The 22,695-nt window shown below is 42.6% G+C and overlaps 1 protein-coding gene across 1 annotated transcript in view; it reads left to right on the plus strand.

Moving 5' to 3' along the window:
- Nucleotides 1–22,695, plus strand: part of dab1a (DAB adaptor protein 1a) — a 473,747-nt gene that overhangs the window by 405,265 nt on the left and 45,787 nt on the right. Inside the window, exons 14-15 of the mRNA XM_078561911.1 lie at nucleotides 2,491–2,562; nucleotides 19,535–19,597. Coding sequence (XP_078418037.1) covers nucleotides 2,491–2,562; nucleotides 19,535–19,597 — 135 coding nt within the window. The remainder of the gene's footprint in view (nucleotides 1–2,490; nucleotides 2,563–19,534; nucleotides 19,598–22,695) is intronic.

Consider the following 22,695-nt stretch of genomic DNA (forward strand, 5'->3'; position numbering starts at 1 on the left):
TCCAACCATGGCTTATTACAGAAGTTAAAGGTAGTATTAGATTAAAAGAAAAGGCTTATAGTATTGCAAAGTACAGCTTCAGAAACTAGCAAATGGTACAACCAAGGTTCACTAGATTGGTTCCTGGGATGAGAGCATTATCCTATGATGAGAGGCTGAGTAAATTGGGCCTATACACTCTGGGGTTTAGAAGAATGAAAGATGATCTCAATGAAGACTACAAAATTCTGAAGGGGCTTGAGAGGTTAGACACTGAGAGGTTGTTTTTCCTATCTGGGGAATTTAGAACATGGAGGAACAAATCCCAGGATACAGGGTTGGTCATTTAGGACTGAGATGAGGAGAAATTTCTGCACTCAGAAGGTTTTGAATCTTTGGAATTTTCTACCCCAGACCAGATGCTCCATTGTTGAGTTTATTTAAGGCTGAGATAGATAGATTTTTTGGTGTCTCAGAGAATCAAGGGATATGGGGCACAGGTGGGAAAGTGGAGTTGAAGCAGAAGATCAGGCAGGATCGTATTGAATGGTGAAGCAGGTTTGAGGGGCCACATGCCTACTCCTGCTCCTATTTTCTAAGTTCTTATGTTAGCCTGAGGAGAGTGTGCACTGCTTCACAAGAGTAACATTTCCATTTCCAACACCAAAAATTTTTGTGCTCTTTCTGTGTAAGATTCTTAAGCGGTGCCAAAATATGAACAGTTTTACATGTATGCTCATGATATTATGCACATACTCCTCACCAGTATCATTTCATATAGCTCATCTTAGCTGGCAGATATGGGAATCCTTCATCCTTTCAATCTGGGCTGGTTTGGAATGTAAATCTGGCAGATGTAGGTTGTATAGTATTCTCACGCATTTGCGTACTTAATATCCTTTTAGATGAAAATTGGATCAACACAAAGTGTTGCCAGGAAGTAGTGGTATTTAGGGTAGTTCTCACGCTCTCCTGAATTCCCAAACCAGACAAAAGAGGAGTTTAGAAAAATTAAGAAAGAATATGGGAGAAATAAATCCAAAAATATGGAGGACACTAAAATGCTTTTTATAGACATTTTAGTAGGAAGAGGATAATCAAGGTGGTAGGACCAATAGTTGAAGGAGGTAATTTGTAGTGGAGAGTGAGTGAATGGGAACCATGCTTGCTCTCAGTTTTCACAGAGGAGATGGGGTGTTCAGGTTTTGGAACTACAGATTAGGCTGTAGCATTGGTAATAGGATTATTCTTCAAAGAGAAATATTACTAAAGAAGTTCCTCAAACTTAGGGTAGAAAAATCACTCAAATATTGTTTATACTCGAGGATCCTGATGGAAGGAATTGAGAGCCCCTCTGATTAACGTTCCAAACAAATGTGTAGGATAAAATTTTACTGTGAATTGAATTTACTGTGAATTAATGTGACTATCCTTCCATAAATAATTAGGATAAGCCAAAAACTATTGGGCCATTAATCTTACTTCAGTGGTCGATAAACTACTGAAGTTTATAATACAAGACCTATTTACTAAGTATTTGGAGAGACATTGACTAATCATGACCTCAAAGCACAGATTTCTAAAAGGTAAGTTGTACTTGACCAGCATTAAAAAATTATTTGAAGAAATAACAGAGAGGGTAGATAGAGATAAAAGAAATAAATTGCATTTATATCGCACTTCTCACAACCCCAGGACATCCCAAAGCAAGTTACAGTCAATGAAGTACTTTAGAATTGTAATTAATGTTGTACGACTTGTTGATGTTGGCGACTTGATTGAAACACATAAGATCCTGAGGGGTCTTGACAGGGTGGGCGTGGAGAGGATGTTTCCTCTTGTAGGAGAATCTAGAACTAGGGATCACTGTTTAAAAATGAGGGGTCGCTCATTTAAAACAGGTGAGGTGAAATTTTTTCACTCAGAGGGTCATGGGTCTTAGGAACTCTCTTCCTGAAAAGGCAGTGGAAGCAGAGTCTTTGAATATTTTTAAGGCAGAGGTGGATAGATTCTTGGTAAGTAAGGGGCTGATAGGTTATATGGGTAGGTGTGATGCAGATTTCAGATTACTATCAGATCAGCCATGATCTTATTAAATTGCGGAGCAGGCTTGATGGGCTGAATGGCCTACTCCTGCTCCTTGTTTGTATGTTTGCATGTAATGTTGGCAACCTTGACAACCAATTTGTGCACAGCAAGCTGCCACAAACAGTGATGAAATAAATGACCAGATCATCTGTTTTAGGGATTTGGAGGAGACACCAATTAGAGGGCGGGTAACTGAAAACAATGAATGAATCTGGACAATTTTGGGGGTTCGTAGAGAGAACATCTTCCTGACTTTGAAATGTTAGGTAAATGAAATTGAGAGAGGAACAGGAAAAATATATTTTAACATTTGAAATCATGTATCAACTGCTGTTTGTAATACCAGTAAATATCAAATATCTTAAAATCTGCTTTATACATTTCTTTATGTAATAAATTGCTATTTATTTTATTTTTTCACAGCTTGTTAATTCTGAGACGTCCTCAAATAATGATGCAGTTGGTGACTGTCTTGGTGATTCTTTCACCCCACAGGTCGGTAGCTAGATAGCAGAATTCGGGGTAGGTATCACTTTTCTTTTTCCTAGGTATGCACGCATCCCACTGCTGCTGATCACTGCGACCCATGGATTGTGGTTTGTTTTAGTTGTATAAACATCATTTCTGTGTGTTTTTATGTTTAAACATGGCTTTTCTCATCAATCTTCATAACTGCATGAGCCTCTGCCAATGGAATGTATAAAACATTTTTATGTTGTAATGGGTTTCATACTGTACTCTGAGATGTTACGTCCTGTAAATCTGAGGTTGTACTATATCGCTCAATAACTTTTTGGCAAGTGTCAGAATCCCAACTAATGTCCTTGCAGCTCATGAATGCTGCAACAGGTTGCACCATTGGTGAAGACATTTCTGAAACAACAAGGAGACAAAAGCAGGAATGGATTATTTTCAAACTGCAAATTTCATCAAATTCAAAAGTTGAACCCAGCGGCACACAAAATTTAGTTAGCCAAATTCAGCAAGAGCAGGGGCGGTGAGCTAGAAAATAGAGAACTGAAGCAGAGATGCTGCACATCAGAACAAATAGGGGCGGTGAGACTGAATCGCAGGGCAATATGGGCAGTGAGACAGCTGATGAGGGAAACTTGGGGTGCTGATTTAAATCAAGACTGTAAAGGTTGCAGACATTAATATTGTAAATACATGATAAGTGCATTCATATCACTAATTCTAAGATATGTTTAAACAAAAAAAATTAGGTAGATTTTTGACTTCGCCACCTGAATAATAATCCAGTTGTAGAAATTGCATAATTTTCAACAAAATGACTTTAATAGGCTGAAAATCATGCAGGTTCTATAAAGAATGTATGAGCTTCCTCACCAGATTACCATCCAGGCCGTGAAGGTGAACATTTGCTCTCATATTTCTAGGCATTGATGAGTGTTTAGTGATATTCCAACAGCATATGAGGTGGCAAGAGATTATCTGCATGTGCAGTGCAATACAAGGTTGTTCTTCAGTTTAAGCCTGTATCTATCTGCCCACAGGCAGTGGAGCCTCTCTATGCCCAGATAAAGAAGACCAAGAAATAACCAGCTGGAGCCATGAGTGTGTTGCAGGAAATCTTGAACCGTTCTCCATTGGATCAGCGTGCAAAACAAAATCAATCAGCCTCGCCTGCACCTCCCTCGAAGCCGTTCTGTTGTATCAGAGAAGCAAAATGATGAAGGATTAGTGGTTTGCCTCACTGTTTGTGCAAACAATTGTGACAGATGCTATTTTAAAGAATTAACTACTGATTGCGCCAAGGTGAAGAGAAATGTATTCTGTATCTGAAGGATCGATTGATCAGTTTGGTGTGGACGTGGAACTTTCCAACAAGGCAGCCACATTCTGCTAGAAATAATTTCTTGGGAAAGAAACAGAGTATTTGAATCCTCTAGAAATTGCTATTTGTCATCTAAGGTCCAAGAGCTCGCTGCTGAATCACTATGCAGATGTCAACCTCTCTTCTATGTTCTTTAATGGAAAGTACATTAATCATTTCCCCCTAGATCAGAAAAAAATCCCTTTTTCAGGAAGCAACAAAATCAAACATAATTTATAGCAGGACATTAATAGCATGAATTTGCTACTGTGTACGATTTCTGACATTTTCAAAACAGACAAAACTCTTATCACTTTTGTACAATATGAAAAGAAAAAAATCAAAACACAAATTTTATTTTATAAAAAAACGAAAGTTCTCGCTGTTCAACTGAACACTTTGAATGTGTTTTAGGTAAAGTGGCTTTAAGAAGTTTGATGATTTGTCATCTTTTCTTTTTTGTAAATATCGGTGTTCAAAACGATCTTTTAACTTAGTTTGTTTTCTCTGCATTTACAGAATTTAAATTTTTGAACTTGAGATTGAAATTAAAGGGATATGACTGAGTATGTTTCTGCATATTTTAACTTACCTCAGCTCACACTTTAGATACATTTGCACATTATTTTTAACTTTATCAAACAATACATTATAAAATAGATTTTTTTACAACAATTCACATGAATTTCTGTAAGTCAGCATGTAATACTATTAGAAATATACACATGGAAAACAACACTTATTATCATGGACAAAAACAGAATTACCTGGAAAAACTCAGCAGGTCTGGCAGCACCAGCGGAGAAGAAAAGAGTCAACGTTTCGAGTCCTCATGACCCTTCAACAGAACTGAGTAAAATTAGGAGAGGGGTGAAATATAAGCTGGTTTAAGGTGGGGGGGGGTGGGGGTGGGGGGAGAGAAGTTGTGTGGGGGGTGCTGGTGGTTGTAGGGACAAGCAAGCAGTGATAGAAGCAGATAAAATATAAGCTGGTTTAAGGTGGGGAGGGGTGGGAGGAGAGAAGTTGGGTGGGGGGGTGGTTGTAGGGACAAGCAAGCAGTGATAGGAGCAGATAATCATTTTTGATTATCCCCCCCGACCCAACTTCTCTCCCCCCAACCCCCCCACCCCACTTTAAACCAGCTTATATTTCACCCCTCTCCTAATTTTACTCAGTTCTGTTGAAGGGTCATGAGGACTCGAAACATCGACTCTTTTCTTCTCCGCCGATGCTGCCGGACCTGCTGAGTTTTTCCAGGTAATTCTGTTTTTGTTTTGGATTTCCAGCATCCGCAGTAGTTTTTTGTTTTTATCTTATTATCATGGAATTCATTATATTCAATATGCCATGTGCTACAGTTCAAATCTTTCACATTTAATCTATTTTATATGATTCTTTGTCCTTTTCTTTCTTGAAGTATTAACTCATTCTACGGTACGGTTCCATCGATGCTGACCGCTCTCTGATGCATTGCCTAAGTAGTTATTTGTCACTTGTAAGTCTATCTATAAGGTGATCATTTTCCCATAGGGAAGCTCGCAGTTGTGGATTAACCACCCTCATACACTTTATTTGATTTTTCTTTCCATTGATTTCTGGTTTTCTGCCAAGGTCCAAAGTAAAAATCACCCAAAAATGTCAGAAGACTTTTTTCTGCTGAAAGTGCAGTAGTCAAGCTTAATCAACATAGACATTTACACAAATTCAGCACATGCACCAGCAGTCACTGGATATCAATAAGGAATAAAAACCCTGGCTCATTTTTTGTCCTCAATAGCCCAGTGGCTTGCTAGGAACATTAGCAAATTGGTTCCTGTTACTGTGAGAGATACAAAGAGACTTTGGCCAGAAATGTTCTGCTAATATTAGGAATATCTGGAGTACAATGCACAAGCATTTCCGCATGCTATACCCTTATCAAGGTTATTGTATAGTCTTACAATGTTTTTGAAGCACTTCCTTACATTCTGTTCATGTAGCCTTAAGAGCATTCACATGATGTAGAACATAAAAGTCCATCTGTTTGTGATAGTTCACAACTCCATCTATCTGCTTGCTCATCATCTACCATTTTCCTCCTGAAATGTAGCTAATTGCTTCTTGGTCCTACTGCATTGTACCCTTTGATGGTCTTCCCTGCTAATTTATTCCACAGCAAACAGAAACAGAAATACCTGGAAAAACACAGCAGGTCTGGCAGCATCGGCGGAGAAGAGCACAGTTGACGTTTCGAGTCCTCATGTTGAAGGGTCATAAGGACTCGAAACGTCAACTGTGCTCTTCTCCGCCGATGCTGCCAGACCTGCTGAGTTTTTCCAGGTATTTCTGTTTCTGATTTTGTTTTGGATTTCCAGCATCCACAGTTCTTTGCTTTTATTAATTTATTCCACAGGTTTATTGCTGGTTGTATTAATTGCTTCCAGGTGACATCCTAATTATTATTCTCTGACACTTGGTATTTGAACCTTTCACCAAAATGAACAATTATCCTTGGAGATATAATTGAAGTTGTTCATTGAGCTGCACGTAGGATGAAGTGAAGTTGAGGGACTACACTCAAACACCACAAAATAATAAAATCTCAATAAATTGGGACTTATTTGGAGGGTAAATGGAACTGCAATGGAACAAAGAATGTTAAAGCTTCAAAATACTAAGGATTTGTGATGAGTTAATGAGAAAATTGTAAAGTAATTCTGATGATCATGCTAACCAGACTCAGTATTTTAATTATGAACAACATTGCAGGCCAATTAATGTAAGTGCCTTTGATTTCAAGGTCATCTCTGTTGTGAGAATATTGACACAATTAATGGGCAGACAGACCTCAGGGATTATTATTTGCTGTTGAAGCTGCAGAATTTGAAATAGGTAACAGTATAACAGTACCAGTTCTCTGAACCACCCAATTAAAGTGTTGAGCAGTTCTTATTGTATGATGCAATCTAAAGAAATATTAACTGGTGAAGAACTCTCAAATGTACTGTGCGATATGTAAACAGTGAGCATGAAAGCATTCTAAATGTGTACATTCCAATAGCTGAAGGGAATGTTGTTGTGCTAACTTACCATGATGATTAATGTGGTCTTTGAGCTGAATGTTCACAGTTCCTGGAACTTAGTGTGCCAAAAGCTCCACATTATGGTGACCATTTTTTAAATTGAGGAACCCAACAACAAAGGTCTATCTGGAAAATGAGACTCCCAACCAGGAACATGAAGTAAGAAACAGAGTGGGTAAATGATGCCAGGCTTCTGTTTTATTATTAAATCATTAATTGTACTCCAGTCTAAGCTTTTGACTTTTAGGTCAATACTTTGCTCTCATATGAAGTGTACACAACATTGACCGCTGAACTACGTAAGGATCACTTCTTCCCAAACACTTGTTCAAATAACATGAACAGATGCTGGTATTTAACTGTGCAACACTTCAGAGTCAAAACTCATTTTGAGCAGATATTCAATAATTGTCAGAAATTTAGGTGCTACACACGTCGTTTTGGATCCAAAATGAGACCTGTGCCGTATGTGCATACAGTGATGCAGGCCAGCCTGGATGCTATTTTGCTAGATCATTACTACAGGTGCTGTGAGCATGTATCAGAAGTATGCACAAGAGGCAGATCATGACATCAATCAGTGCGTAGCACTGATTTGACTTTAGCGATGCCATTTTCCATCTCAACGCTCAAGCTAAAAACCTTTCTTAACTTTGTACAGTTAAACATGCATTCAGCAGCAGGAAGAACCCCCAAAAGTGGATCACCACTTTCAAGTTAGTTGTGATTTCTACTGTCTTTTGCAAAGTTTGCAGAAACACTTGGAGGTTTGTTCTGCAGCTTAAAATTGGTAAAGTTGACATTGAGTGGTGCAACACATGATGAAAGCCCTTAGTTCTCACTGAGCTGGGTTCTGCTCAGACCAGTTGCTCCCAGTCATGCGTGGTGCAGTTGGGCCTATAGAATGACAAGGAGAATAAGCAGAGGCAATGGGCAATGAAAAGGAGGACAAGTTTCTGGGAGAGGGAGAAGGGGGGTGAAGGCCTCTCAGCAGGAGGCCATCTCCCTCCGGAATCCTCAAGGAACATTTGTGGCACCTTATTCTAAGCCATTAACATCCTCAGAGCAGAGCAAGGACAGTATTGCCAGTAGCTGTAAAGACGGTCATGGTCAAGAACATCTTTGAGTCAGGCTCTTTCCAGGCTGGAGCAGAGAGCACCTCCAACATCTCAAAGTTGTACTGTTGTAAGAGACGTGACTGACCCTCTGTAGGCAAAGAGAGAAACAGGCTGAGCATGCTCACAGCTGCACCAGGATAGCCAATGGTGCACGGCACCATTGACTGTGTACACAGTGCTTTGTAGGTGCCATATGTAACTTTAGATAACCACAAAGGTGTCCATTCTCTCAATGTTCAACTGGTATGTGCCTGGTATCCTGGCAGCAGTCACGATGCCTTTATTTTGCACCAGCCTGCTGTACTGTCAGCATTTGAGCTACAATAATAGACCAGGGTGACCAAGGCTATCCACTGACCACCTGGCTCGTGACTCCACTGCGCAACCCACATGCGCACACACATTCACAGGCCGCACGCATATAACAAGACCCCTGCTGCCATACGAAATATCATCAAGCAGACAATTAGGATGATTAAGCAATGCATCCACTGCCTGTAACACTTTGGGGGAGTCTCGATTTGTCATGGTCTGCTGCATCCAACCCAACCTTGCCATCATGAGAGTGTTGCACTTGCCACCAGGTATATGGCAAACAACTGAGGAGGAGGAGGAGAAGGAAACCAACACATTCCCTTTTCAGTTGGGCCGTCCATGATTGACTCATATGACTGCTGTACCAGTAAATGGAACCCCAATTTCCCATTCAACGCAGTCCCACACCTTACCACCCCTCTGTTATGGACCATTACAGCACATGTTCATATAAGCCACCATTCCATACTAACTTTACCAAGCAAACCATCTAAAATTCCATACAAAAGTTGACTAATCACTCTTGTGCATTCCCTTAGTGCCTGTCTTCCCATTGCCGTTGCCTGTGCTAGCGCTCCTACTTAATTCGGAAGGCTGCTTACTTTGAAAGTGGGAGGTTGTAGCGGACCTTACAAGATGACCTAGTGCAGCTCTAGCCCGAGAAGGCCTAGTTTGAACTGCATCACTTCAGCATAGATGGCAACAGTCTGTGCTGACTGACAGGCAACAGCAAGGCTGCTGACAGAGTGGCAGTGATAGGAGAATGAATGCTGTCATCCTGAGATCAGCCTCCAGTGGTATGTTGGAGAGCCTTAGAGCACACTCTCTGCCATGTTGTGCCATTTGTGTATTTCCAAGGTCCAACTCATTCTTAGAATGACTTCCAGCACCTGCTCCATTCAAGATGCACCTCCCTTCAAGAGGTAGGTGTCAGCTAGATTTAAGTAGTGGAGACAAGCTTCAACTCCTGCTCTCATCCTCAGTATCCTTCCATCTACGTAAGATCACAGAATCACACAGTGCAGAAGAGGTCCTTCGGCCTATTGAGTCTGCACTGACATGTGAGAAACACCTGACCTACCTACCTAACCCTATTTACCAGCACTTGGCCCATAACCTTGAATGTTATGACATGCCAAGTGCTGATCCAGGTACTTTTTAAAGAATGTGAGGCAACCCGCCTCCACCACCATCCCAGGCAGCGCATTCCAGACTGTCACCACCCTCTGGGTAAAAAAGTTTTTCCTCACATCCCCCCTAAACCTCCGGCCCCTCACCTTGAACTTATGTCCCCTCGTGACTGCCCCTTCAACTAAGGGGAACAGCTGCTCCCTATCCACCCTGTCCATGCCCCTCATAATCTTGTACACCTCGATCAGGTCACCCCTCAATCTCCTCTGCTCCAACGAAACAACCCAAGTCTATCCAACCTCTCTCCATAACTTAAATGTTTCATCCTGGTGAATCTTCTCTGCACCCCCTCCAATGCAATCACATCCTTCCTATAATGTGGCGACCAGAACTGCACACAGTACTCCAGCTGTGGCCTCACCAAGGTTCTATACAACTCCAACATGACCTTCCTACTTTTATAATCTATGCCTCAATTGATAAAGGCAAGTGTCCCATATACCTTTTTCACCACCCCACTAACATGCCCCTCCACCTTCAGAGATCTATGGAAACACACACCAAGGTCCTTTTGTTCCTCAGAACTTCCTAGTGTCATGCCGTTCATTGAATACTTCCTTGTCAAATTACTCCTTCCAAAGTGTATCACCTCACACTTTTCAGGGTCAAATTCCATCTGCCACTTATCTGCCCATTTGACCATCCCATCTATATCTTCCTGTAAACCAAGACACTCAACCTCACTGTTAACCACCCGGCCAATCTTTGTGTCCTCCGCAAACTTACTAATCCTACCCCCCACATAGCCATCTATGTCGTTTATATAAATGATGAATAATAGGGGACCCAGAACAGATCCCTGTGGTACGCCACTGGACACAGGCTTCCAGTCACTCAAGCATCCTTCTGTTATCGCCCTCTGTCTCCTACAACTAAGCCAATTTTGAATCCACCTCATCAAATTACCATGTATCCCATGTGCATTTGCCTTCTTTATAAGTCTCCCATGTGGGACCTTGTCAAAGGCTTTGCTGAAATCCATATAAACTACATCAACTGCATGACCCTCATCTACAGACCTGGTCACCTCCTCAAAAAATTCAATCAAATTTTTTAGGCATGACCTCCCTCTGACAAAGCTATGCTGACTATTCCTGATCAAACTTTGCCTCTCCAAGTGGAGATAGATTATCTCCTGCAGAATTTTCTCCAGCAGTTTTCCTACCACTGACATGAGACTCACTGACCTGTAGTTCCCTGGCTTATCTCTACAACCCTTCTTAAATAACGGAACCACATTAGCTGTTCTAGACATGTGATAGACATGCAGCAAATCCTTTGGGGATGGGATACTTTTACATGATACACTTCTGCTAATGGGTTGCAGAGACCAATCCATGAGAGGCAGGAGCTGCCACAAGTGCCGCATATGAGGTGGTTATGAGGTGTCATTGTGGATTGTTGTTTTCAGTGTTGGCACCGGTGGTCAGGCTGCTGTAGCCACTGATCATCATGGTGGTAAACACCAGACCACAGGAGATGTCACCATTTCCCACTGTTGTTGGCCCATGTGAAAATTGATGCATCGGGCCTTCATGTCATACCTCTCACAACTTTGTGCCCCTACTCAAGCATGGAACCACTCCACAGTGTGCTTAGTGCTGGCTGCATGTCAAACTCATTAAAATAAGCAGGCAGTACAAAGTTTGGAAGCAACAGGTGTTGGTTAATTGCGATCAAAGTGCCAGTTTTTGGGCCTTATCAAATTTCACAGCTACTGCATTTAAGGCTCACGAAAATTGGATGAGATAAACAAATGTAGGACAGCAGAATACTGAATCCTATCAGAGCCCTTCAAGTTTAATGAAGGTACACTTGTCTTTTCCCCAGTTTCTCCTGACTTTACTGAAGATGTTGACTCCGCCAGAAGCATCATCCCATGGGCAAGAATCATCTGTTACTACCTTGCCCAAGTTATCATCCTTTATTTGAGCCCAAATTTTATTCGATTATGGTTGGAGAAATCACCATAGTTGAGCAATATCATGCCCTCATCCATGGCTATAAATTCATTTTCCAAAAGTAATCATTAGATTAATAGTTCGAAATCCTAGCTGATTTTTTTGTTCTGTTCCCCAACCCAGGGCATTGATGCCATTTTTAGAACCCCATCACCACCCCAGCTGAGATCAGCTAACTCAGTGCAGACTGTTGACTTAACACTGGACACTTGTCTGCACACCTTAATTCCACAACGATCAAGGTGTTTACTAACTGTGCTAATGCACGTACTTGATGGTGTTATTATTACTTCAAATTGAGTGTGCTGTTAGATATTTCAGTGAAATTATCTTCTCCCAAAGTTGATTAGCTCTAATGAACAACATTCATGCTAGGAATCTTAAGTCATAAAGAATATTAAAAGAGGATAGGGAAGAATTATTTATTGTCTATTGAGAGTTGTGTAATCTTGGGGGTTGGTGGAATTTTCATTCTGCAGCAAGTGTAAGCAGCTAGAGGAATTCCAGATCAGGGTTATTGATCTGGAAGCTGAACTGCAGACACTGCACAACATACTGGAGGGGGAGGAATACCTGGACACATTGTTCCAGAAGATAGTCACATCTCATAGAATAGCGTCATTTGTTTTGGTCAGCAGTGAGGGACAGGAGGTTGTGACCATGAGTGAGGCAGGTAAAGGGACTGAGCAGACAGTAGTGAAGGAGCCTCAGGCTTTGCAATCGTCAAACAGGTTTGAAGTGCTTGCAAACTTTGTGGACAAAAGTGAAGTCTGAAAGGTGGATGAGAAAGCTGGCCATAGTACCATGGTACAGGAAGCTGTTCAAGCAGGGAGAGCAAAAAGGAATGCAGGGGTAGTAGGGGACAGTATAGTGAGAGGGATTGACACTGTTCCCTGCAGCAAAGAGCGAGAGTCCAGAAGTCTGTGCTGCCTGCCCGGACACAGAGTTCAGGATATCGGCTCAGGGCTGAAGAGGAACTTGGAGTGGGAGAGGGAGGATCCAGTTGTCATGGTCCATGTAGGTGCCAACGACATAGGCAGGACAAAGAAAGAGGTTCTGCTTAGCCAATATGAGGAGCTAGGCACCACATTAAGAAGTAAAATCTCAAAGGTAATAAGCTCTAGATTATTACCTAAACCATGTGCAAATTGGCATAGGACAAATCAGATTAGAAAGATGAATGTGTGACTTAAAGACTGGTATGGGAGAAGTGGATTCCAGTTTATGGGGAACTAACACCAGTACTGGGGAAAGTGGGGGCTGTACCATTAGCACAGTCTACACCTGAACAGTGCTAGGACCAGTGATCTTGCAAGCTGCATAACTAGGGAAGTAGAGAGGGTTTTAAACTAAATAGTGGGGACAAGGGATCAAATTTGGGAATGTGTAGTAAATCAAAGAGTAGAGACAAAGCAAGAGAGGAAAGTATTAATCTGGGAAATTATAAACAGACCACGCAGGAAGGGACAGAGAGTACAAATCTAAAAGTAAATAATCAGATAAGGCTAAAGGTGACAAAAAATAATGAAAGGACAAAAGTTTAGGTTCTGTACCTGAATGCACATAGCATTTGAAATAAAACAGATGAACTGATAGTGCAAATTGAGATAAACAAACATCTAATAGCCAGAGACATGGCTGCAGGATGGCAGAGATTGTGACTTGAATATTGGAGGGTACTTGACATTTAGGAAGGACAGGAAGTCAGAAAAAGTGGAGGGGTAGCTCTGTTAATTAAAGATGATATTAGCACAATAGAGAAGGATGACCTAAGTTCAGGAAACCAGGATATAGAGGCAGCTAGGGTAGAGATGAGGAATGATGAAGGCAAGAAGTCACTTGTGGGAGTGGTGTACAGGCCACCTAAAAACAACCACATGGTAGGCAGGGGTATCAAAGGAGGAGTAATAGAAACTTGTTAGAAGGGTACAGCAATTATCATGGGGGATTTTAATCTATGTGTAGACTGAGAAAATAAGATGGGCAAAGGTAGCCTAGATGAGGAATTCATGTAATGTTGTCAGGATAGTTTATTTGAATAGCATGTTCTGGCACCAAACAGAAAGCAGGCTATACTAATCCTATCTCATTGACCAATGAGATAGGATTAATTAATGACCTCATAGTGAAGGTGCCCCTAGGTAGCAGTGATCATAATATGATTGAATTTTACATTCCGTTTGAAGGAGAGAAGAGTGGGTCGAAGACTAACATATTAATCTTAAATAAGGGCAATTATGAAGACATGAAAGCAGAGCTAGTGAAAGTGAACTGGCAATTTAGGTTAAGGGATAGGTCAATAGAGATGCAGTGGGGGACATTTAAGGGGATATTTCAGAATGCACAGCATAGATACATTCCAACAAGAAATAAAAATTCCAGGGGGAGGACCCATCAACCCTGGTTAACCAAAATAGTTAAAGATAGTATCCAACTTAAGGAAAAAGCATATAATTATGCTGAGACGGGTAGTAGGTCAGAAGATTGGACAGAATATAAAAAAACAGCAAAGGATGACTAAAAGATTAAAAAGGAGGGGAAAATTAGAATATGAGAGAAAGCTAGATAGAAATATAAATAAAGATAGTAAGAGTTTCCATAGATATTTTAAAAAGAAAAGAGCTAAGAAAGCTTTGGTCTGAAGGAACATGAGCCTGCGGAATTAATAACGGAAAATAAGGAGATGACAGATGAATTGAACAGGTATTTTGCATCAGTCTTCACTATATAGGATGCTAGTAACATCCCAGAAATAACTGTAAATCAGGAATTGGGAGGGAGGGAGGAACTCAAGAAAATTACAATTACCAGGAAAGTGGTGCTTAGCAAATTGTTGAAACTGTGGGTCGACAGGTCCTCAGGTCCTGATGGATTTCATCCTAGGATTTTTTTAAGAAGTGGCTAGTGAGATAGTTGATGCATTGCTTTTAATCTTCTGAAATTCACTAGATTTGAGGAATGTTCCGTTAAATTGGAAAATAGCTAGTATAACTCCTTTATTCAAAAATGTAGGGAGACAGAAAGCAGGAAACTTTTTTTATTATTCATTCATGGGATGTGGGCATCACTGGCTAGGCCAGCATTTATTGCTCATCCCTAATTGCTCTTGTTTAGAGAGCATTTAAGAGTCAACCACATTGCTGTGGGTCTGAAGTCATGTTAGGGTTGCACAGTTAAGGGTGGCAGATTTCCTTCCCTAAAGGACATAGGCGAACCAGATGGATTTTTACAACAATCAACAATGGCTTCATGGTTATCATTAAACTTTTAATTCTAGATTTTTATTGAATTCAAATGTTACCACCTGCCATGGTTGGATTTGAACCTGGGTCCCTGGAGCATTACCCTGGTTCTCTGGAATACTAGCCCAGTGAATACAACTATGCCGTCTCACTCGTTATAAAAGGGCACTTAGAAAAATTCAAGGTGATCAGGCAGAGCCAACATGGTTTTGTGAAAAGGAAATCATGGTTAACCAATTTATTGGAGTTCTTTCAAGAAGTAGCATATGCTGTGGATTAAGGGGAACCAGTGGATTTACTGTACGTAGATTTCCAGAAGACAGTTGATAAGGTACCATATCAAAGGTTATTATGGAAAATAAAAGCTCATGGTGTAGGGGGTAACATAGATTGGCTTGCTAACAGGAAACAGAGAGTAGGCTTAAATGGGTAATTTTCTGGTTGGCAAGATGTAACGAGTGGTGTCCCACAGGTATCATTACTGGGGCCTCAATTCTTTACAATTTATATAAATGATTTGGGTGAAGGTTTCAAGGGTATGGCTGCTAAATTTGCTGATGACCCAAAGAAAGGTAGGAAAGTAAATTGTGAAGAGGACAAAAGGAAGCTACAAAAGGATAGAGATAGGTTAAGTGAGTAGGCAAAGATCTGGCAAAAGGACTATAATGTGGGAAAATGTGAAATTGACCATTTTGGCACGAAGAGTAAAAAAGGAGCATATTATCTAAATGGTGAAAGATTGCAGAGCGCTAAGATGCAGAGGGATCTGGGTGTCCCAATGCACGAATCGCAAAAGTTTAGTATGCAGGCACAGCAAGTGATTAGGAAAGCAAATAGAATGTTATCATTTATTATGAGGGGAATTGAATGCAAGATTAGGGAGGTTATGTTTCAGTTATCAGAGGTGAGCTGGCAAGATAGATACAGAATTGGCTTGGTCATAGAAGACAGAGGGTAGCAGTGGAAGGGTGCTTTTCTGAATGGAGAGCTGTGACTAGTGATGTTCCGCAGGGATCAGTGCTGGGACCTTTGCTGTTTGTAGTATACATAAATGATTTGGAGGAAAATGTAACTGGGCTAATTAGTAAGTTTGCAGACGACACTAAGGTTGGAAGAGTTGCAGATAGTGAAGAGGATTGTCAAAGGATACAACAGGATATAGATCGGTCGGAGACTTGGGCGGAGAAATGGCAGATGGAGTTTAATCTGGACAAATGCAAGGTAATGCATTTTGGAATGTCTAATACAGGCAGGAATTATACAGTAAATGGTAGAACCCTTAAGTGCATTGACGGGCAGAGGGATCTGGGTGTACAGGTCCACAGGTCACTGAAAGTGGCAACACAGGTGGATAAGGTAGTCAGGAAGGCATATGGCATGCTTGCCTTCATCTGCAGGGGTATTGAGTATAAAAGCTGGGAAGTCATGCTGCAGCTGTATAGAACCTTGGTTAGGCCACACTTGGAATATTGCGTGCAATTCTGGTTGCCACATTACCAAAAGGATATGGAGGCGTTGGAGAGGGTGCAGAGGAGGTTTACCAGGTTGCTGTCTGGTCTGGAGGTTATTAGCTATGAGGAGAGGTTGGAGAAACTCGGATTGTTCTCACTAGAGCAACGGAGATTGAGGGGCGACTTGATAGTTTACAAAATTATGAGTGGCATGGACAGAGTAGATAGTCAGAAGCTTTTTCCCAGGGTGGAAGAGTCAATTACTAGGGGACAAAGATTTAAGATGAGAGGAGAAAACTTTAGAGGAGATGTGTGGGGCAAGTTTTTTACGCAGAGGCTAGTGAATGTCTGGAATTCGCTGCCAGAGGAGGTGGTGGAAGCAGGTACGATAGTAGTGTTTAAGAGGCAGCTTGACAAATACATGAATAGAATGGGAATAGAGGGATTCGGACCCCGGAAGTGCAAAATGTTTTAGTTTGACAGGCAATATGATCGGCACAGGCTTGGAGGGCTGAAGGGCCTGTTCCTGTGCTGTATTTTTCTTTGTTCTTTGTTCTTTATACAGGGCATTGGAGCACTGTGTACAGTATTGGTTTCCTTAATTAAGGAAGGATGTGACTGTGTTGGAAACAGCTCAAAGAAGGCTTACTAGACTAATACCAGGAATAGGCAGGCAGATGAGGATGAGGTCAAATATGATCAGATGCATCTGAGGAAAGGCTGGACAAGCTAGGCTTGTATCCATTGCAGTTTAGAAGACTAAAAGGCAAAAACAAAAAGCTAAAAGCTATTGCGGATGCTGGAAATCCAAAACAAAAACAGAATTACCTGGCAAAACTCAGCAGGTCTGGCAGCATCGGTGGAGAAGAAATCAGTTAACGTTTCGGGTCTTCATGACCCTTCGGCAGAACTGAAGCATAGTTAGGAGAAAGGTGAAATATAAGCTGGTTTAAGGTGGGGGGGCGGGGGGAGAGAGAAGTTGAGGGTGTGGTGATTGTGGAGATAAGCAAGCAGTGATAGCTTATCACTGCTTGCTTTGATTGTGGAGATAAGCAAGCAGTGATAGCTTATCACTGCTTGCTTTGATTGTGGAGATAAGCAAGCAGTGATAAGCTATCACTGCTTGCTTATCTCCACAATCACCACACCCTCAACTTCTCTCCCCCCCACCGCCCCCCCCCCCCCCCCCCCCCCCACACCTTAAACCAGCTTATATTTCACCTTTCTCCTAACTATGCTTCAGTTCTGCCGAAGGGTCATGAAGACCCAAAACGTTAACTGATTTCTTTTCCACCGATGCTGCCAGACCTGCTGAGTTTTTCCAGGTAAGACTAAAAGGCAACTTGATTGAAACATTTAAGATCCTAAGGGGATTTGACAGGGTGGAAGTGGAAAGGATGGCCAAGTCCTAAAGGACATAACTGCTAGACTGGGTCTGTGGCAGGTGGTGATGGAGCCACCAAGAGGGAAAAACATATTTGACCTCATCCTTATCTGCCTGCCGCAGATGCATCTGTCCATGACAGTATTGATAGGAGTGACCACCGCACAGTCCTTGTGGAGATGAAATCCCATCTTCACATTGAGGATACCTTCCATCATGTTGTATGGCACTACCACCGAATAGATTTCAAACAGCGTTCCTGACACCATCCTCCTGGCGATATTGAACTGTATGTCCATAATCTTTACATGATGGCTACAATATAGAAGGACAAGGGCATCAGATGCATGGGAACACCACCATCTGCAAGTTCCCCTCCAAACCACTCACTATCCTGACTTGGAAATATATCGTCATTCCTTCACTGTCACTGGGTCAAAATCCTGGAACTCCCTTCCTAACAGCACTGTGGGTGTTCCTACACCACATGGACTGCAGCAGTTCAAAAAGGCAGCTCACCACCACCTTCTCAAGGGCAGTTAGGGATGGGCAATAAATGCTGGCCTAGCCAGCAATGTCCACATCCCATGAATGAATAAATACCAAGAAAGGTGATGATTTGCATTGTGGTGATCAACTCTGTAAGCATCGCCTGATGTGGCTCAGGAGCCCCACTATGGCATAGCAGTCTCTCCTGTCTTTGCTGCAGAGGAAGACAGTGGGCTGAGAGGTGCATGATTCATTGGTATCTATTTTCTCTGGAGCTTCTTCTCTGCTAGCTGAGCTTTTTGTTTCTGCTCATCTCTTCCCATGCCTTTCCAAACAGCCTGACTCCAGAGGTCATGGCCATTCACGACTGTCTCCCAGTTGTCAGTGCCAGTTTCTGCCATCTTTGTATCGCAGTTGCAGGTATCCTTGTAGCGGAGGGGTGACTGCCCAGGTGGTTATGACTTAGCTGCCAATTCATCATACAGAAGTTCTTTGGGTAGATGGCCATCATTCATCCTGTGGACTTGGCTGAGCTAGTGCTGTCATTGTTGGCTTAGCAGCAATGTAATTAGCACACTCCAGCACCTCTGGGTTGGTGAGATTGCCCTGCCATGATTTTACCAAGGATATATCTGAAACAGTGAAGGTGGAACCTATTCAGCCTTTTCTCCTGCCTAGCATATGCTGTCCAGGCCTCACCATTGTAGAGTAGTGCGCTGAGGAGGCAGGCTTGGTAGACTTGCAGTTTGGTATTCTCAGTGAGGTTGGTGCAGTGCACAGACTACGTTTCCATTACAGCAGCCTTATTAGTGATTAGATCATTTTCATAAGCTCTTAGGATAGGAGCAAATGTTGAGATGGGTGAGCAATATACAGCCTTTAACATGGATCATGCCTTTCGGCTAGATGTTGCAGCTCATCAGCTTTATGTTTTACCAGTCATTGTACATTTCTCTTAAAGCACATTGGAGCTTGTGTTCAGCATTTTTATAGGTTTGATGCTTGATTGTTGACTGTGGGGCTATTAGAAGATTTGCATGTGTGAGTTTTTTCTGTTTGCGAAGATGGATTCATCATTCTCATCAAAACAGTCTTGGTGCTTGCACTTGCAGTATTCCAGGACACCCATTGAAGTCTTGAAGATCTGATCACAGAGCTGTTTCTACTCATCTTCTGTGTCACTTGCGGGAAGAAGATCAAACAAAATGGAGGATAGTATCAAGTTGTGTAACCAGATCTAAGACAAAGTAGGATTCTTGAGGAGTTTGATATCTAGATTTGGCTGTGCCTGGCAAGTTGATTTACAATGTTTTGGCTGGATCTTTAGACTCAGCTTGGTGTGGATCAGGCAATGGCCTGTCCTACAGTCAGTTCCTTGCATGGCAGCAGTTATTTTGACGTCAGCCTTTTCCTTTTTCAGTTTAAGCCTAAGGAAGAGGATCAAAGTGAAGGCATAAAGATTATGGGTGAAGATTTGGTGAAAGTGAGTAGTTTCAAGAACCTGGAGTCAGTGGTGGCAGGAGATAGAAGTATGGCTCTGAAGAAGAGTCACATGGACTTGAAACGTTAACTCTGTTTCTCTCTCCACAGATGCTGTCAGACCTGCTGAGTTTTTCCAGCATTTTCTGCTTTTATTTATTATAGAAGTATGGCAATTGAAATTAAGCAACAGGTTAGCTCTGGTTGGAATAACTGAAAGCAGTACAGTGGAGTATTATGTGATAGAAAAATGTAGCTGAAAGTCAAAAGAAGAATCCATAAGGCAGCTGTGAGACTGGCCTTGTTACATGATGCAGAAACATCAAGAAGAGAGGACTAATAACTGGATACTAATGAGAAGCGGATGCTCAGATGAATGTGTGGAGTGATGAGAAAGGAAAGATCAGGAACCAGTAACTCAGGGGGTCAGTGAAGATTGTGGGAGTATTGAAGAAAGTAGCTGAGAAGAAATCAAAATAGTATAGTTGCAGAGAGAGACAGGAAATGTAGTGAGGTGAGTGGTGGTGATGGGACTGCCAAGAAGAAGGAGAAGAGGAAAGCCAAAGACCAATTGGAAAGATGTGGTGGCAAGAGACTTAAACGCAGCAGGATTGGAAGAATAGGTGACTGACAAGAGGAGATAGTGAAGGTTGATCAACCAGCATTGTGGCGACCACAGATAAAATGGGAGAAAGAAGAGGCAGAGGAAGAAGAATATTATTAGTATTACTATTATTATTATTACTAATATTGTTATTATAATTATTATTATTATTATTCTGTGAGAGATAGAAGTCGGCCAATTGAGAATGTTCAATTACATGCAGGTATTTTGTTGGATCTCGAGGAAACAATCTTGCTTCTCCTGGCCACGAAACAGTGAAATAAAAGCATTTATGTTATTGGTCTGGTCCTTCTCACCATCTTTTTGCTGCCTGGGAATCCTGGCCTCCATAAGTTTAAAATAAAAATACAGCTTCCTTAAAACATTTTAGTGACTGATCTAACTCCTAAGAATGATTTGGGTTGGAATTTTCTGCTCTCGTTGGCGGCAGGCGTCATGGCGGGCATGAGCAGACAATATGGCAAGAAGGCCAAAATCGGCTTTACGCTGTTGTGAGAACAGTTTGCGATTGTCTGCTCTGCCCGTCACTGGTGGGCCATGTTTCCCACCATCCAACATTGGGAGTTTAGTTTTAATGCATTTGCATCTCATCATTGTGGCCGCAAACCGGAATCATCCCCCCCATCTCAAATTTACCGCACACATCGGCATGACTTCAGAATGGCGTGCTTCACGACTGCCTTTAAAAGGTGTGCACCTGGACAGCTGAACTTTGAGGGGAACTCAGAGGTGAGTGCACACAACCTTGTGCCGCAGTCGCGAGGATCGCCCATAGGACATCAAGGAAGAGGCGCCGTGCATTCCAGCGGGCACAGGCAACTCGCTTTTTCCCGGCTGGATTTCAGTGCAGTCCCAGGGTAAGGGCTCCAGTGCAGGTGGGACCAGGAGAGAGGGGAGGACAAGGCAGCACAGACTGAAGGAAATACACAAGCATATGCTGGGTGGTGGGGGTAGAGGGTGAGTGCAGCCACGCTCTTGATAAAGCTTATCAAAAGTGAGCATTCTTCTACAGCTGAGTTCAGCAGCAGCTCCATTGACACGCTTGGAGTTGGGCCTCTGAAGCTTTTCTGCCTACTCAAGCAACGTAAAAGTATGAATAGGCCACCAAATGCTCCAGAACCTTTAACCCCTTGGGCGCAGAGTGCAAATTAGTGTGCGTTTTAGGGGGCTATAGAACAAATGGGCAAGCTGTAGAATCCCCATGCAAAAGGTGGCCATGGCACAGTCATTGGTGGAGGTGCTCACAGCCCCTTGCAATGTCTTTATTAAGACTTGGACCTTAATAGTCCTTCATGGTTCAAGCTAACAGCGCAGCCTTGCAGTACGGGTTACGAGAGTCTGCACCTGAGTTTAGAGCACAGCATGTAGCCCAATGGCTGAAGCTGCCCCCAATCGGTCAAGTGGATTGGGGTGGAGGTGTGGCCAAGTGGTGGCCAGCACTCTCCAGAATGTTTGAAGGAGCCTTGAGACTTAACCAAGAGAGGTCCTTAGGATACATATGTTAACCCTCGCATCTCTCTCTTTAATCCTACAGCAGGTGAACATCAGGATCATGGAGCCTAATGATCTAACAGTATGCCTCATGGCTTACAGGGAGCAGAGAAGAAAGAGAAGAGAGTGACAGAGGCACCTGGCTCACCAATGGAAGGAGCACCATCCTAAAGATGAAGTGGCAACAGGGCCTACTGTGCACACAGCTGAAGATCCACAGAGAGCTGTCGCTCATAGGCGCCTCGCTAGACTCAGGGTCTATAGATGGCATCTGTCATTCCTGCAGATGACTGAGTGACTGAGAACCAGTGTCGCTGAAGACTGCACATGTCCAGGGTGCCAGTCGGTCACATATGTCACCTGCTGCAGGTTTTTACGCCAGTGACTCCTTCCAGGTCTCCACAGATGACCTGTGCGGGATTTCATAAGCCTCCATCCACAAATATATGCAGGAGATCATGGACACTACCTTCACAACGGCAAGAACTTTGTGCATTTCAGCCAGGATCAGGCAAACCAGGAAGCAGAGGAGCACTGGGATTTGCAGCAATCTCTGGCTTTCCACAGATGCAGGATGCCATTGACTGCACTCACATGGCGCCTAGATCTCCGTGGCAACAAGCAGTCAACTATGTCAATCACAAGGGCTTCCACTTGCTTAATGTTCAGCTGGTCTGCGACCACCACAAATGCATCCTGCAGGTCTGCACATGATTCCCAGGGAGTGCCACGACTCCTGCATCCTTAGGTCTCAGATCCCTGACATCTTCCTGGGTCCAGAGAGGCTGCAGGGTTGACTCCTCGGGGACAAGGGCTACCCACAGAGGATGTGGCTGATGACGCCCGTGAGGCAGCCTCAGACTGCAGCCGAGAGACGGTACAATAAGGGTCATGCCGCAACCCAGACTTCGGTGAAGTAAATGATAGGCACTTTGAAAATAAGGTTCTGGTGCCTCGACAGGTCTAGTGGAGCACTGCAATACAGT

Source organism: Cetorhinus maximus, chromosome 17, assembly GCF_964194155.1.
Source record: "Cetorhinus maximus chromosome 17, sCetMax3.hap1.1, whole genome shotgun sequence".
NCBI classification, from domain to species: Eukaryota; Metazoa; Chordata; class Chondrichthyes; order Lamniformes; family Cetorhinidae; genus Cetorhinus; species Cetorhinus maximus.